Below are 15,496 nucleotides of genomic sequence, written 5' to 3' on the forward strand. Positions count from 1 at the left end.
AGAAGGATAGAAACAAGTGAAGATTGTAAATGCTCAATTCTTGCTAAATGTTCCAAGGATGGCAGCCATGGTACGCAGTTTGTTGTCGTTGTTTTAAATCTTTTTAGTTGCAGAAGTTGTAATTTAGATCAAGATAAGCAGTATTGTTAATATTGCTTACATAATGTGTGGTAATAGTGCTCTGCCTACACAAGCGAAGGAAATAATATTACAACATCAATATATAGTTTTCATGTGATGGAGATTGTTGTTATTGGAATGAATTACTTCAATTACCATTAAGAACATATTTTCTTTTTTAAATATTGGTACCCGATATTGCTATTTATTCATACCTTTGTAATATACACTAAACTCTCGATTATACAAAGCAGGATTTTACGAAGTTTTCGATTATACGAAGTGATGTTGCGTTCCCTGCGAAAAGCCTATGGTAAATACATGGCGCTATTCGATTATACTAAGTTTCGATTATACGAAATGTTTTGAAATTACAAACCTCGGCTCGGTCCCCAGGAGCAAATGGCATTCGTTCCTACGAACAACGGCGAAATATTTGTCAACAAAACTAGTTACGCCAGCGTAAGTAGCTAAAAAAAATCAGCGCTTCCGACTGTGGTCCATCAAAAGTGTGAAATCATAAACGATAGTGCAACTTTGGAGAGAAAGTGTTCGCCTAAAATCTCACGGTGGGAATTGAGGGGAAGTAGGAGTTCAGTAAAAATATCGCGACTGACATAAGGCCCCTATTTACGTGCCTATTCGTACACATCGCATCGACAATACTTCATAGTTTAACATGTCAGGAAGGTCGTGCGGGGTTTTTCGTACACTCCTACTTAACCCTTTGCACTGCTGTGAACATACCTGGTACGTTCGCAAGGCAGGCTGCTATGAACGTACTTCGAAGACTACTTGACTACTTTTCGCCAAAGCACTTCGAAGGGTCCCTAATCCAGGACCCTTTCCTCGACAAGCTCACCCTCGCTGGCCCCTCTCTTCGACCCACCGAGCAGGGGGCCTCCCTCCCTAAAAGTGACCGCTCAGACTGCATTTTAAAAATCTATCAATCCATGCCATCATAAAAAAATGATTGTTTGCATCATACTTCTGCCAATCAGGCAATCAAGTACGTCTCTGAACCGTGTTTCTGCGATGGGAAAGTACGATTTTGTTAACTTTGCTAAAATGGCCAAGTTAATAAAATTGTTATTTTTCATCACAGAAACACGGTTCCAAGACGTACTAGATTTCCTCCACTACAATCGCAAATTGCTGGAAATCAGCTGGATTCCCTTTGATGCCATCATGAGGATGTTCTCGAGGTTGGTAATTGATACAACCAGCCTACTAGTAATTCTACTGCTATAATAACACGGCTATGGTTGATTCGTTACGATTAAATTATATCTTTTAACGCTATAGCAAAAAATGATTACAAATTATATAGGTTATTATTAATATATACATATTTTTGGTTTAAAACGGTCATTTCCGATCACACAAGATCATTAAAAATATATTAATTTTGCAATTTAGCCGATTTTTCAGAGTTTTGTAATAATTACTTGAGGATAATTTTTGTGAAGTTTTAATTAGCCCTTTAGATCAAAAATGACAATAAAACTGGCCACTAGAATTGAAAGGCAAAATTGCACTTTAAAAAGGCAGCATGATTACCCTATTGAAACCGAAAGTGAAGATGTTGAGGTTTTAAATTATGCAATGCAAAGTTCAACAATCAAGGAGAAATTTGTTGACTAGGAAGATCACATGCCTAGCACATCCAAAAAAATATAAATTCCCATGGCAAATGAGGGTAAAATTATAAACTACAGCTTTTCATTGTGATCAATACGGGGTATCTCACCGTACTGCTGCTGCGATAGCATCAAGTGTACATGTAGACAATGGTGTTATAACTGAAGTATATACCTCTAATGTAAGTTCATTGACTGATGAACTGTAGAATTAGAAGGGAAAAGAGAAATATAAGCGATTTACAGCAAATCCATCTTGATTTAGGTGAGCTACACAGGTTATACTTTGACGGAAGGATATACAATACTAATAGTAATAGAAATGATTGAATTATATTGGGATAGTCTTGTTGTAACTAAAAAACATTGTGTCAATCGATTAGAGCTTAAAAAACGTAAACTACAATTGCTGAAAGCTATCAAGATATCTTTGGGCCAAGTAAGTCAAACACCGAGCATTTGTCCGCCAGAAAAGGAGAATTGAAGCAGGAAAGTTGAAAAAGGTAAGTGGGTGAGAGGGGGTAGAGATGAAACACATTTCCATTGTTCTCGTGTAACTTGATATTTTCCTTCAAAGTTGTTGATTTATGGACTGTATGGTCTCAGAAAGGAAAATAAAATCAGAGGAACTGATGGTAAGCCGCGGTGGTTTTTTGACATCTGTGACGAAGTTACTTTTGAAGTGGTTTATTATCCTACCACGCTGAGATTCCTCTGATGCTTATTAAATCTCTTGGGAGGAGTCGCTCTAAGTGCCGATTGTGTTTTGCCTAAAAATTTTGTGTGACTTAAATTCTGTTGCATAACCTGTACAAGAGCTTTTTAATAAAATGGTTTGTGAGTAAGCAAGCATCTCAGACAGCCCATGCAAAAAGAGGATAGGAAGTCTTTCCACTCCCTATTATGGGACGCAGCATTTGCTGAAGCATTAATTTCTAATTTCGGATCCAGATTCAATTCTTGAGCAAATTTGGATCCGAAGTATCCGGTGAAGGGTGATATCCGCAGATATTTGGATCTGAGGTATCCGATCCGACCATCCCTAACGGTAATTTAAGCACAATCATGGAAGAATGCAATTCACTTTACTAATCATGAATTTTCATCGACGTTTAAATTATTTAATATAAGTTCTATTATATCAGCAGGAGACATTTTAATTTTCTTTGAATTCAAATTCTATCATATTCTAAACCATTGTTTATAGGTAATCAGAACTGTGTTATCAATGCTCACTGGCTTAATTAATACTGTTCTTCACATTATCAAAAAAATTTCAAAGATACTGTTAAAATATGAATGAATAATTACCAATATAACAGTCAATTAGATCTAAATTGCCGTATTTATTATCAATAAGCTACACAAAAATAGTAATTAATATTTATGTACAGGGCTTGGCCTAACTGTAACTTAAATATGTAAATAATAATAAATTAATTAAGGCAAACGCAGACCTTATAGCTCTATCAATAGCACCAATACAAAAGAAGACCTTAAGTATGGAAAAATGGGAATGGATGGGCTTCATCCTTCACCTTCGCAAGTAATGAGCACCCCACTTGGCAAGCAATTTTCTAGGGATTATGAGCACTTGTAATAACAAGCTTCCACTGTAAATGAAGGGGGTTGCTCGTCTATTGTGGAAGCAGAATAGAAAGAAGAGGATAAATATTCATGAAATAATTTATTCAAAAATTTCTACTCAGTAAAAATCTCAACAAAATGAATAGTTTCAAAAACAATAGCTGTTTCACCTAAAAAAAAAATAAAAGTGGTAGAAAAAATCCTCGGAACCATAAAAATAATTCAGAAATGAACATAGAAAAATTTGTAACAGTGTTAATTGCAAGAATTGAGTGGCCACCCATTGTTAATAGGCCAACCAATCACATTGACATTAGATATGAATACAATTTCCCCAATCTTCCGACATTAAATAGGAGTCAAATAAATAAGCAAGTTTTCATTATAAATTAGCACCGTAATGACGCATCAGAAAACATGGAACTAAATATGTATGTGCAACAAAATATGAAGTGATGATGCTAATAACTATTGAAATTACCTCAGCAGACAAGATGGGAACTTGAGCTGCTCTGTCAAGCCATTCAACTGCTTGAGAGTAATCCTTGGATCCGATCAAAGCCTTTGCTAATAGAAGACGATTTTCTTTCCACGGGGCCTTACTAAGCTTCTCTGCTTCTTCAAACTCTTCAACTGCTTCAGACAAGGTAGCATTTGGGACCTCAGTAAATAAAGCTGCAGCAATTTTTCGTTCCCACCACGGAAGAATAGCTACCTAAAAAATTAAGATTGGCCATATATATTTTCAATATCCTACTTTAAAGAAAGAAATTACAAAATTAAATTTTAGGCAATCTTGGTATTTTACCTACATTATTCACACCAAGAAATACGCACAATACAAAAATATATATAACTTGATGAAGATCTCACTGACTCATTGCAAAGCCAAAAGGTTTATTTAAAAATGTGTGGGTGAAGTTCACCATTCACAACGCTACTAAACAGAGTTTTCATTCTGTGAAATCAGGGTAGGATGGGTCGTTCCTTCCCCTCCACCACAGGCAACTCATCAGGTAAATTGTGAGTGAACTGCCACTTCACCTATGTGTATTTGAAAGAACAAATTAGGGTAATTTTCACATTTATGTACAAATCAGGAATTTAACTGTAGTTTTATGTTGCTTCTCCCATTTCTGTGGAGTGAATGAAGATTTCCCAATGTTTCAGTTATCCAATCACACCAATCAATAAATATTGCCATTGACAACAGTTTCCCCAGTGATTCAGATAATCTAGTAATTAGTAGAGGTGTAAAAATAGTACAGTGAGTCCTCGTTCTACATCACTCCGTTTAACGTCAATTCGCGATAACGTCACGAAAATTTTGAGACCATCATTCGTTTATCGCACCTTCGCTTTGCGATAACGTCAAGGCTTTTAAATTTCGCGCGAGAAAAAAACGCGATGCAGTGGGCGTTGCAGGTTGTTCGTTTTGTGGGCGGTAATACTGCCAGTCTAAATGAAGTGTAAAACGGTGTGCTTATTGTTAATTGCGATTACGGTTTTAGCAGATTTACTGCAAAATGAATTCTTAGGTAGGTGAGCAAGGTTTTACTTGACATAATGGTTTTCAGGAACCTAAAAAGTGATTTCAAGGAAATTTTTCGAGTAGAACTCGAAGTTTTTGTCGTCACTTTTTTCGCCGTGTTCACAATAATTTTGGTTCCTGTAACTGCGACGATGTTTCAGCGATGATGATGCCCAGGCGATGATGATGCCCAGGCGACCACCATAGCGAAGCCGAAAAGCAAATGCGGGAAGATACAAAAATGGAGAGGGATTTACGTCAGTGCTGCTATTGCCGTCGATGAAGACAGGAACTCGTATTTATGCCATAGCTTGGCATTCCCATCGTAAAAAATGCCCCAGATATAATACGCTAAAATTTTTTCGCGTAGGAATTGTGAGGTTTAGGAGCCGATGTTCACTTTTTACATTGTTTCTTATGGGATATTATGTTTCGATTAACGTCATTTCATTTATCGTCACATTTTTCAGGAACGTTAAGTGACGTTAAACGAGGACTCACTGTATCCGCGAATATTCGAATACCACAAATACCAGAAAATTGAGATGGGTCTGTTCCAGTCCAGTACTGGGTACTGCCGGTTATTGTCTGTGGAACCGGTATCGAGAACCGGTTGCATAAAGTCGGTACTTTGGAACCGGCTCAGAACGGAAGTAAGGATTTGAATTTGGCACCCAAAGCCGAAATAGTCTACAGCGTATTAAGACCAAAAAGTTAAAAGAGATTAAAAAACACATAAATTACTTTCTGATTGCATGCTTCTTTTTTTCTTTTGAGAGTAGCTTGATAACTCGCACCTTTAAGGGTTCATCAGCTTGTCGCTCTCGCCAACATTGTAACATTTCCATAGCTTTCAAACGAGCTGACTTTTAACCTGCCGCCGTCCACGGCATGGCACGCACAGCATGGCATGGCGCCGTTCTTTCAACTTACCATCAGTTTTCAGACGAGACGACCGGAGATGACTCTTTGCAACGCCGTGTGCCGTGCCGTGAAAGGCAGCCGAGAAAGAATCGTTTCATCTGAAAGTGGTCTTATGATTGAATCATGTAAATACACAGCTATTCTTCGACAAACGAGCAAGATGCATTCCAAGAGCTAGCTCATAAGATGATAAACACTTGCAAGGCATCGAAACGTGTGGTTATCCTGCAGAATGCAACACTGCATTACAATTGTGTGTTAACTCACGTCCGCTCAGTTTACCCATGTTGTCGCTGTACCGGCGTGCTAAGCAGTTTATTGTTGAGGTTATAGGAACTGTGACAGTGAAGCATGCGGATAAGTTGTCAATTAAAGTAACAATTTAAGCTACATCACAGAATATAGAATATACATATTTTGAACTGACTCACAAGTTACAACAAATTAACGGACGATGTTGGGAGAGTTTCACTATTGATCTTGATGCTATGCAGTGTGTAAACTGTGCTCCAAGCATATTCATACGGTCCTTCAAAATCAAAATCGACCACTACTGTTTTCAGTGAATGCCTGCTCAGTACTGCAGGCAATATTTCTACAAAAAAAAAGAATAAATAGTGTAAAAATGTTGAATTTTTTAAATCAAAACCTGGAGAGAGAAGCAGTGACTGCCTGATGTAATGTGACAAATCAGTTTATCATGTACGTATTCTTTAACAACATGGTATTCAAACTTTTACATGGCAAATAAAATTATGGAGACGATCTTCAGTTTTTTGCACATAGCTTTCCTGCTAATTTACATCTTTAGTGAAATTATTTTCTTTCATTTCTTGCGGTTGTTCATTTAAATTTGCCATTAATTCAGATAGTAAGAGTTCAACGTTGGAACCGAGTATCGTGAACCGAGAACCGATGGGGGAGAACCAGATCAGTAATGAGAGCCGAAAAAATTTAAGAACCAACTCATCCTTACTAGAAAATATTCGATATTCGAGATCTTGAATAATTATGCTAAAAGTACGATCTTGGATACCTCGAATAATTTGAATTTTGCACCATACACTGTCGCCCACACATCGTCTCATTGGTAGTTGACTCGGAAACAACATAGAGGACTCTAGTCGTTTAGTGCATGCAGTGCCGTTTTAGTCAAGTTGACGAACTACATCAAATTTGCAGATTAGGGTGGCGAAAAGATATTGTATGATGTGGTGAACCGAAAATGATGGGGGGAAAATATCCAAAAATCCTCGATTCCCCCCACGAAACCCCTCAAAAAATTTAAAATGGCGGACAAAATATCGACTTTTACCGGGGTACCTTCCGTTACGAATTCAGCTACTGCTCCCGAACTGTTCCTCTCATCAGAAAGATCATCACAAATTCGAAGACTGCAATTAGGGATGGGTCGATTCCACTTTTTTTCAATCCCAATTCCGATTCCTTCAAATCCATTTCTCGATTCCGACGCATGTTAGTCTAAAAAGTTACATATATTAAAAAAAAAACGCTCTCAGCGCGTATTTGTAAGAAACTTTTTTTCACAGGAAAACTCGCTCTCTACACATTTTTATTATGATCAGACTTCAGATAACATTCGAAAATAAAAAAATATATTTCGATCTATTATACTTTAAAATTGGTGGTCCAGATGAATTCTCCGAATGTGATTCATAATCGCAATAATTTGATTTGCCGTGACCGTGGGTAATAAAAGAACAGAAAATGCATGCATTCCTTCCCGATCCCGTGTTTTCTAATTTTTTTGTCTCTGAGAGTTGCTCATGAACACAAGGCACCTCAGGGTTCGTTGGTCGCTCTTGCTGACATTTTCATGTTTCCAAGGCCTCTTAGGTATGTTCGTCGCAGCACCCACGTGCCAGGCGTATTCTCCGCGCGGGCAAGGCTGACACCGCTTAGGTTTGTGGCAGCCTTTATGCCCCAAACTTATCGTCTATGCTCAAAATATATATCTTCCTGGAATTGATGGAATCGGAATCGACTTTAGGCGATCGATTCTCGATTCCGATTCCGTGCCCGAGACTCGGTGGAATCGAGAATCGACATTTGGAATCGACTCATCCCTAACTGCAATGATGCGGGCTTCCCCTGACGTCAATTTTGTTCCTTTATGCCAAACAACGGCTCCGCAAAGACACGTGAAAGTTGATTAAGGATCGAAATTTTCATTAAAATAATAGTAAAAAATGGCATATGTGCAGGCCCCTGACTGAATGCATCAATACACCTACATTCAAAAAAATTATTTTCACCACTTCTTATTCTATGCTCATCCAGGATGAACCCACAAGATGGAACTCCCTTTTTCAAATGATGAGGCATCTTCCGGTACAGAAGCAAACCATAACATTATCTGCCCCTAACCTGAGTTTTAATGTAGACGTAACTCCACCTCAGTCCCAGTCAGCACAAAAGATAAATTACCCCATTATTACCCTCATTATACACAGGTAAAATTGTGGTATTAGACAGCTAACCTGCGTGTTAACAGGTAAAATATCTGTAAATTTAAGTGGTAAAATATGGGTAATTTGGTGGTAAAACATAGGTAAAATTCGTACTTTTTCTGGGTAAAACTTCCCGATGCGACATCAGAGCCATTTGCGGAGCTTTAAAAGAAACATGATACCACCCCCTATATCGTGAATTGTGCTATTGTGAATAATTGAAGAATAACTGTTTATTGAACGACAAAAAGTTATTAAATATACAAATACGACATTTATATTCGGAAATAACCACTTGGCGAAAGAGAAATAATAGCAAATATAAAAGCTACATTCATGAGAACATACGTACTTGATGAAAGAGAAATGACCGTAATAAATAACAGCAATGTTTTAAGAGGAATTACCGATTTGATTTCTTTTAACATAGAAACAATGTTAAACTTGGAACTAATTTTGTCTCCTTCATCTTCACCCACCCAATTCTCTTTCCTATCTAATTTACGTTGTCCTCCCGCCCTCCCACTTTCAGCCTAGCATTGGAAGAGCTTTTGTTTTTCTTCAGCATGCTGAAGAGGGCTACCTTTAGCCAAAATACGTACCTATACGTCTGCATCCTCATCCCCTTGCCAATCCTTGACCACGCTCTCGTAGGAGCTATTTTTTCTCAACGGGAGATTGAAGCCATCTGTGGGTGAGTGAATGTGTGAGTGACTGCTTTTTGAAAGCGTGTTTTTCCGCAAATCACTGGTTATCCCTATCCTGTGCCTATCCTGTGGAGATTCCCGGTTTTTTGTGGAGCAAGAATCCGTAGTGGAGGTCCCTACGGCCCTCACAAAGGATCTTGTTCCCTGCCGTCAATTTATTCCACACCAACGCAGTGACAATTTTCACTTGCAAGGTGGACGAGCCGTGGGATACGGCCATTTGAGTATTTCCTTTCTACATCTTTTGTGCCGACTGGGGTGCGATACTATCAAGCCATTGATTGATGTTCTCAATGTTTTTGAAGGAGAAACATTTCTTGCTATCGGAAGTGCAGTCACAGTTTCTTAAGTTATCCCCCTTGTGAATAGCATTATTAGAAACTAAGAAGTTTTTGCATAGTCTTCTACAAGGTAGAAATAGAGGCGCGGCCCACCAACCTTGTGGTGGTCCAAGTTTACATGCCCACTAGCAATCATAGAGAGGAAGAAGTAGATGAGGTGTATGAACAGCTCGAGGAAATAATTAGAGACACACCGGGTAAGAAAAATCTGGTAGTGATGGGGGACTGGAACGCTTCAGTCGGGGAATGGAGGGATGGAAACAAATAGGAGAATTTGGATTAGGAATTCGGAACGACAGGGGCGAGAAAGTAGCAGAATTTTGCAAGAGAAACAAGTTATTCATCACAAACACGTGGTTCAAACATCATAAAGGGCGAAGGTACACATGGAAAAGTCCAGGGGATGCGGGGAGATATCAAATAGACTACATTATGGTAAGACAGAGGTTTAGGAATAGTGTGAAAAACTCGCGCAGCTTCCCTGCAGCGGATGCGGATTCTGACCACAATCTAGTGCTCGTGAAATGCAACGTAAGATTCAAAAGACTTATGAAAGTTAGGAAGGCGAAGAAATGGAATGTAGAAGCAGTGAAGGAAAGTATGAGGAGAGAATATCAGGAACTAGGGGACATTAGTATACTGGAGATTGAAAGTATGAAGACTGTTGAGGAAAGATGGGATAATATTAAAACAGGAATAGCCAATGCGGCGGAGAAGTCAATTGGCTACGTTGACAGCAGAATGATAAAGAAGCCTTGGGTTACGGAGGCAATGGTAAAAGAAGTGGAGGAGAGGAGGAAGTGGAAGAACGTGGACACAGAGCAGGGCAAAAGAATATATAGGGAACTAAATAATCGATTACGACGTGAAACTACGAGGGCAAGGGAGGCTTGGTGGAAAAGACAGTGTGAGGAAATGGAAAAGTTCCAGAAGGATGGAGAAGTGTACGCCAAAGTTAAGTCACTATCGGGCAGCAAAAGAGGACAAACCATGTCTAAAATTAAGGCTAAAGATGGGAGAATGCTAACTGAGCAAGAAGAGATACAGAGTAGATGGAAGGAATACGTGGAGGATCTGTATGACGGAAGAAACAGGCCGGAGAGATTGAGTTTAGAGGAGGAAAGTGCAGTGGAGGATGATAACCTTGGGCCGGGGATATTAGATTCGGAAATAGAGAGAGCACTCCGTGATATGAAGGCTAGGAAAGCAGTAGGCGTGGACAATATCCCGTGTGAGCTTCTGAAGAATCTAGGGAAGGATATTAAGAAAAGGTTTTTCGAACTAGTTCGCAGGATCTATGAGGAGGGATGTTGGCCGGAAGATTTCGTGAAGACGGTTTTAATTCCGCTTCCGAAAAAGAAGAAAGCTGTTGAATGCGGAGATTATAGAACTATCAGCCTAATATCGCATGCGGCGAAAGTGGTACTGAGGATATTGAACAGATGAATGGAGGCAAGGGCAAACGAGTATTTGGGGCGAAGATCAATTTGGTTTCAGAAAACGGAGGTCAACTCATGAAGCAATAGCAATAATGAGGTCCCTCGTGGAGAGGAACTTAGAATATGACCAGGACGTATATGCCTGTTTCGTGGATTTTGAGACAACGTTTGATAGGGTGAACTGGGTTAAGTTAATGGATATTCTCAAGAGAATAGGTGTAGATTGGAGGGATAGACGACTAATTTGTAATCTGTATACGGCCCAGACTGCGCGCGTGAGGGTAGCGGACGGAGAATCTGGGTGGGCAAGAATGGGACGAGGAGTGAGGCAAGGCTGTCCTCTATCGCCGCTGCTTTTTAATGTGTATGCTGAGGAGATGGTAAGAGAAGCGTGGGACGATTTGGACGCTGGAGTGAAAGTGGGAGGAATGATGTCTCCATGTTCCTGGGTTACACCGCGTGGATTTTCTTTGTGACGACAGTTTCGCCGGTATTCCAACCGGCGTCTTCAGGTCGATGTCGGGATTCAATTTTTCGTGATTTATATAGTTCATTTTTGGCACCAATTTTTCATGCTGGATGCTGATTGGTCCACCTTCTTTTCTCTCGTATGACCCTCTTCCACGAGCTGTGGGAGGGTAGCCGTCTTCTCTATTCATGTTTTCCGGTGTCTTGAATATTTCGATAGCCTCCTTTATTAGCCTGGGATAATATCTATTTTCTTTAGCAACAACTGATGCTTCGTCAAACAGTATCTGGTGTCCAGGTTTGCTCCATGCATGCCCCACAATGGCGGAGAGCTGAAATTGCTTATTTCTTGTGGCTCTTCTGTGTTCCACAAGAAATAAGCAATTTCAGCTCTCCGCCATTGCGGAGCATGCATGGAGCAAACCCGGACAAACACACGGTGTAACCCAGAAACATGGAGACATCATCTAGACAACGCCGCGGAAAACTACGCATCAGTGGGAGGAATGATGTTGAAATCGGTAAGGTTCACGGATGATCAGGCGCTGATTAGCCGGTCAGCGAGGAGACTACAGGCTCTAGTGGATGCGTTAGACGAGCGGTGCGAGGAGTATGGGATGAGGATTAATCACAAGAAGACTAAGGTAATGCAGTTTTGTAAAGTATCGCGAGCGAGGAATGTGAGACTCAAGATAAAAGTAGGTGGGAAAAAACTTGAACAGGTAGACCAGTTTAAATATTTGGGCAGCACATTAGAGGAAAACGGACACAGTAGCAAGGACATCAGGAAGAGAATTGCACTAGCAAAGGAGGCGTTCATGAACAGAAAGGAGCTTCTGAGAGGATCGTAATGTAAGAGTTTAAAGAAAAGGTTAGTGAAGAGTTTGATTTGGAGTGTAGCTCTCCATGGTGCAGAAACGTGGACACTGAGGAAAGAAGACGAGAGAAGATTGGAGGCATTCAAGATGTGGGTATGGAGAATAATGGAGAGGGTGAAATGGACGGAGAGGAAAAGGAACGACGAAGTGCTGGATATGATTGGCGAGGAGAGGCAGCTTTTGGATGAGATACGGAGGAGACAGAAGGTATGGATGGAGTTAGTACTTAGCGGGGAGGGGATGTCGAAAAAGGTGTTAGAGGATAGAATGTTAGGGAAACGAGGGAGGGGAAGGAAAAGAATAGGATTTTTAGATAGATCGAAAGGGATTAGGCCTTACAGTGAATTAAAGAAGGCAGCGCTGGAAGGAAAGGGAGGCTTCCAGATCACTTCTTGAACACTCCATGGAAAACTACCTTAATTGGTAGAATACTATAATAATAATAATAATAATTTTAAAAATATACTCTAGAAAAAAACTTTAATCGCGACATAATTACTCATTGATTAAAAACTGAAGCACCCCAAGGATATACTATATACAATTATTAATAATTTTACAGCACAGGAGGCGACAAACATCCAGCACTTTTTCCCCCACACCCATATCACCACTCCAGCAGCTCGATTCTGTAAATGTGATATCTGTGCTTCGCGTGCTTCGAACCACAGTGGAGTTCTCACGCCTCTCACCGTGAAAGACGTTCAAGCGATCCTGCAAGCCTGTGTCGTGAGATGTTTGACGGATTGCGAACGATCACTTCAGTTTCCTATGTTGGTAGCTGTGCGGATGCGAGGAACGAATCAGAATCTCCGACACAAACTTACTTCAGCGGCCAACTGCAACTTCAGTTACCATAGAGAAACATATACAATGCCGCGGAATATTCACTCCCAAAGTAAATAATACTTCTTTACTCAATTTTGAGTGAGGTCTTTTCTTTTAAAAGTACCTATTAATGAAAAGATACGGTTGCTTAATTAGTTTATAGCTATTAACTGTATATTACCTCTTTTATATGTTGTCAAGTGCTGCGTATCAAAGCCAGTTATCACGTAGCAGGCTCGTAATTTCACAATTAGCACTAATTTTCTCATAATATGGAGCAAATGCTTACGCGGAATGAGAACAAGTGTTATTTTATTATTTGATAATGGTTCATTCTCGTATGCGTTTGAGCTGTTCTCATCATTTCAGTACATAATTTTAAATGCGCTTTGGTGCATATTTATTTCTCTGATTGTGCAAGCACATGCCACTATTCACGATTTATACGAGGTGTGTTCAAAAAGTATCGCGAATTTTGAATTTTTCGCGGGTTACGTATAATCGAATTTCGATTTTTTTGTGGCGTTATGTTAGTACTCATGTCTGTCACTTATGCCGACAAGCTCGGCCATTTTGAATGTTTACTTAATTGTTGACAGCTGCTTTGCTTGCACGTGTTTTGGATCGTCTTCGATTTTTACCATGGATCAAAGAACCTGTATCAAATTTTGTGTGAAAAACGAAATGAAGTGCGCGGATGCATTCCGAATGTTGACTGTGGCATACGGAGAAGCTACCTTGGACCGAAGCAACGTTTATCGGTGGTACAAAATGTTCTCAGAAGGCCGAGAAGATGTGAACGACGAAGAGCGTGCCGGACGCCCAAGCACTTCAACAACAGACGAAAAAATTAATGAAGTGGAGAAAATGGTATTGGCCAATCGTCGAATCACCGTTAGAGAAGTTGCTGAGGACCTAAACATATCGATTGGCTCGTGCCATTCGATTTTTATCAATGATTTGGGCATGAGACGGGTCGGGTTGGGTTGGGTTGGGTTTGGGTCCGCGACGACCCAAATTTGCTGCAGAGGGTCATAACTGGTGACGAATCGTGGGTTTATGGTTATGACGTGCAAACCAAAGCTCAATCATCTCAATGGAAGCTGCCGCACGAACCAAGACCGAAAAAAGCGCGCCAAGTTCGGTCGAATGTGAAAGTTTTGCTGACAGTTTTCTTCGATTGCAGGGGCGTGGTGCATCATGAGTTCTTGCCACAGGGTAGAACGGTCAATAAGGAATATTACCTGCAAGTTAGGCACAATTTGCACGAAGCAATCTGCCAGAAACGCCCGGATTTGTGGGAGAACAAAAATTGGCTTTTGCACCACGATAACGCCCCTGCTCACACATAGTTGCTTGTGCGCGACTTTTTGGCCAAAAACAACACACTAATGATGCCGCAGCCACCGTATTCCCCAGATCTGGCCCCCTGTGACTTTTTCTTGTTCCCTAAACTGAAGAGACTCATGAAAGGACGACGTTACGCTACGATTGACGAGATAAAGACGGCATCGAAGGAGGAGCTGAACAAGATAAAAAAAAATGATTTTTTGAAGTGCTTCGAAGATTGGAAAAACCGTTGGCACAAGTGTATAATATCTCATGGGGATTACTTTGAAGGGGACAAAATAGATATTCATGAATAAATAAATAATTTTTGAAAAAACACAAAAGTCGCGATATTTTTTGAACACACCTCGTACTGGTGAAAATGTTTCTGGCGCGAATACGAGTTGATTATTAACAGTTTCTGCTAGAGGACGAGATGTCTATTTCTATTATGTCTTAGTATTTCTATTATGTCTTAGTATTTCTATTATGTCAACAGAAAAAAGAATCATGTTGGTCGTGTTACTGAACGGCAGCAATAATGCATGGAAGAGATGGAATGGATGATTAATGTTTACCTTAACATACTAAATCATGCCCCGGCAAGCCACCTAAACGTCTACGAATTAATTGTGGTGTGAGCTCAGGGAAAATATCCATCGCCAATCCTCGAGATACGCCGGACTAACCTCTTAAATCTTCTTCTCGCATCTCAAAGGGATTGTTGATATCGCGTATCTGCCGCCGAAGTATGTGCATCTATTGCCTCCGTCGACATTGATGCTCATGCAACAGTAGCGGAGCTATGTAAAGAGCCTCCATTCTCCTTAATAAAAACAAATCGAAGGCTTGAACTTACGAAACAAATATTAAATAAATCCGTTAACATTCAATACCGCACAATACTTTTACCATTGGTTCTACTCCAAATTATTATGAACATTAAGTTTTCAGTATTTGACTTGTATATTCTAGCAGATGCACAGATATAAGATAATTGTCAAACCCTCAGCACAAAGTTTAACTTCTCACCAACTTCAATCGCAATAAAGGCAATATCGCTGAACTATTAGTGAAGGTGGGTGGCAGTAAGCAGGCAGTAAACAATTTTAAAAAAATGCAATTTATTGTTACAAAAAAACTTCAGGCAAACCACAAACCCTGCCAAAGAGTCGACCACGGCACACGGAATAAAGGAGAAGGGGTGAAGGGAAAAATCTGGGAAGTGGGAAA

The 15,496-nt window shown here is 40.0% G+C and overlaps 1 protein-coding gene across 2 annotated transcripts in view; it reads right to left on the bottom strand.

Moving 5' to 3' along the window:
- LOC124153325 (regulator of microtubule dynamics protein 1-like) overlaps positions 1-15,496 on the bottom strand; it is a 105,103-nt gene that overhangs the window by 13,253 nt on the left and 76,354 nt on the right. The window contains exon 6 of one of the 2 annotated variants that reach the window (XM_046526424.1): positions 3,829-4,062. In XM_046526424.1, the coding sequence (XP_046382380.1) occupies positions 3,829-4,062 (234 nt within the window). Of the gene's footprint in view, positions 1-3,828; positions 4,063-15,496 lie in introns of those variants that run through there. The other variant, XM_046526425.1, reaches the window with a different exon arrangement.

This window comes from Ischnura elegans, chromosome 2 (genome assembly GCF_921293095.1).
Source record: "Ischnura elegans chromosome 2, ioIscEleg1.1, whole genome shotgun sequence".
Lineage (NCBI taxonomy): Eukaryota > Metazoa > Arthropoda > Insecta > Odonata > Coenagrionidae > Ischnura > Ischnura elegans.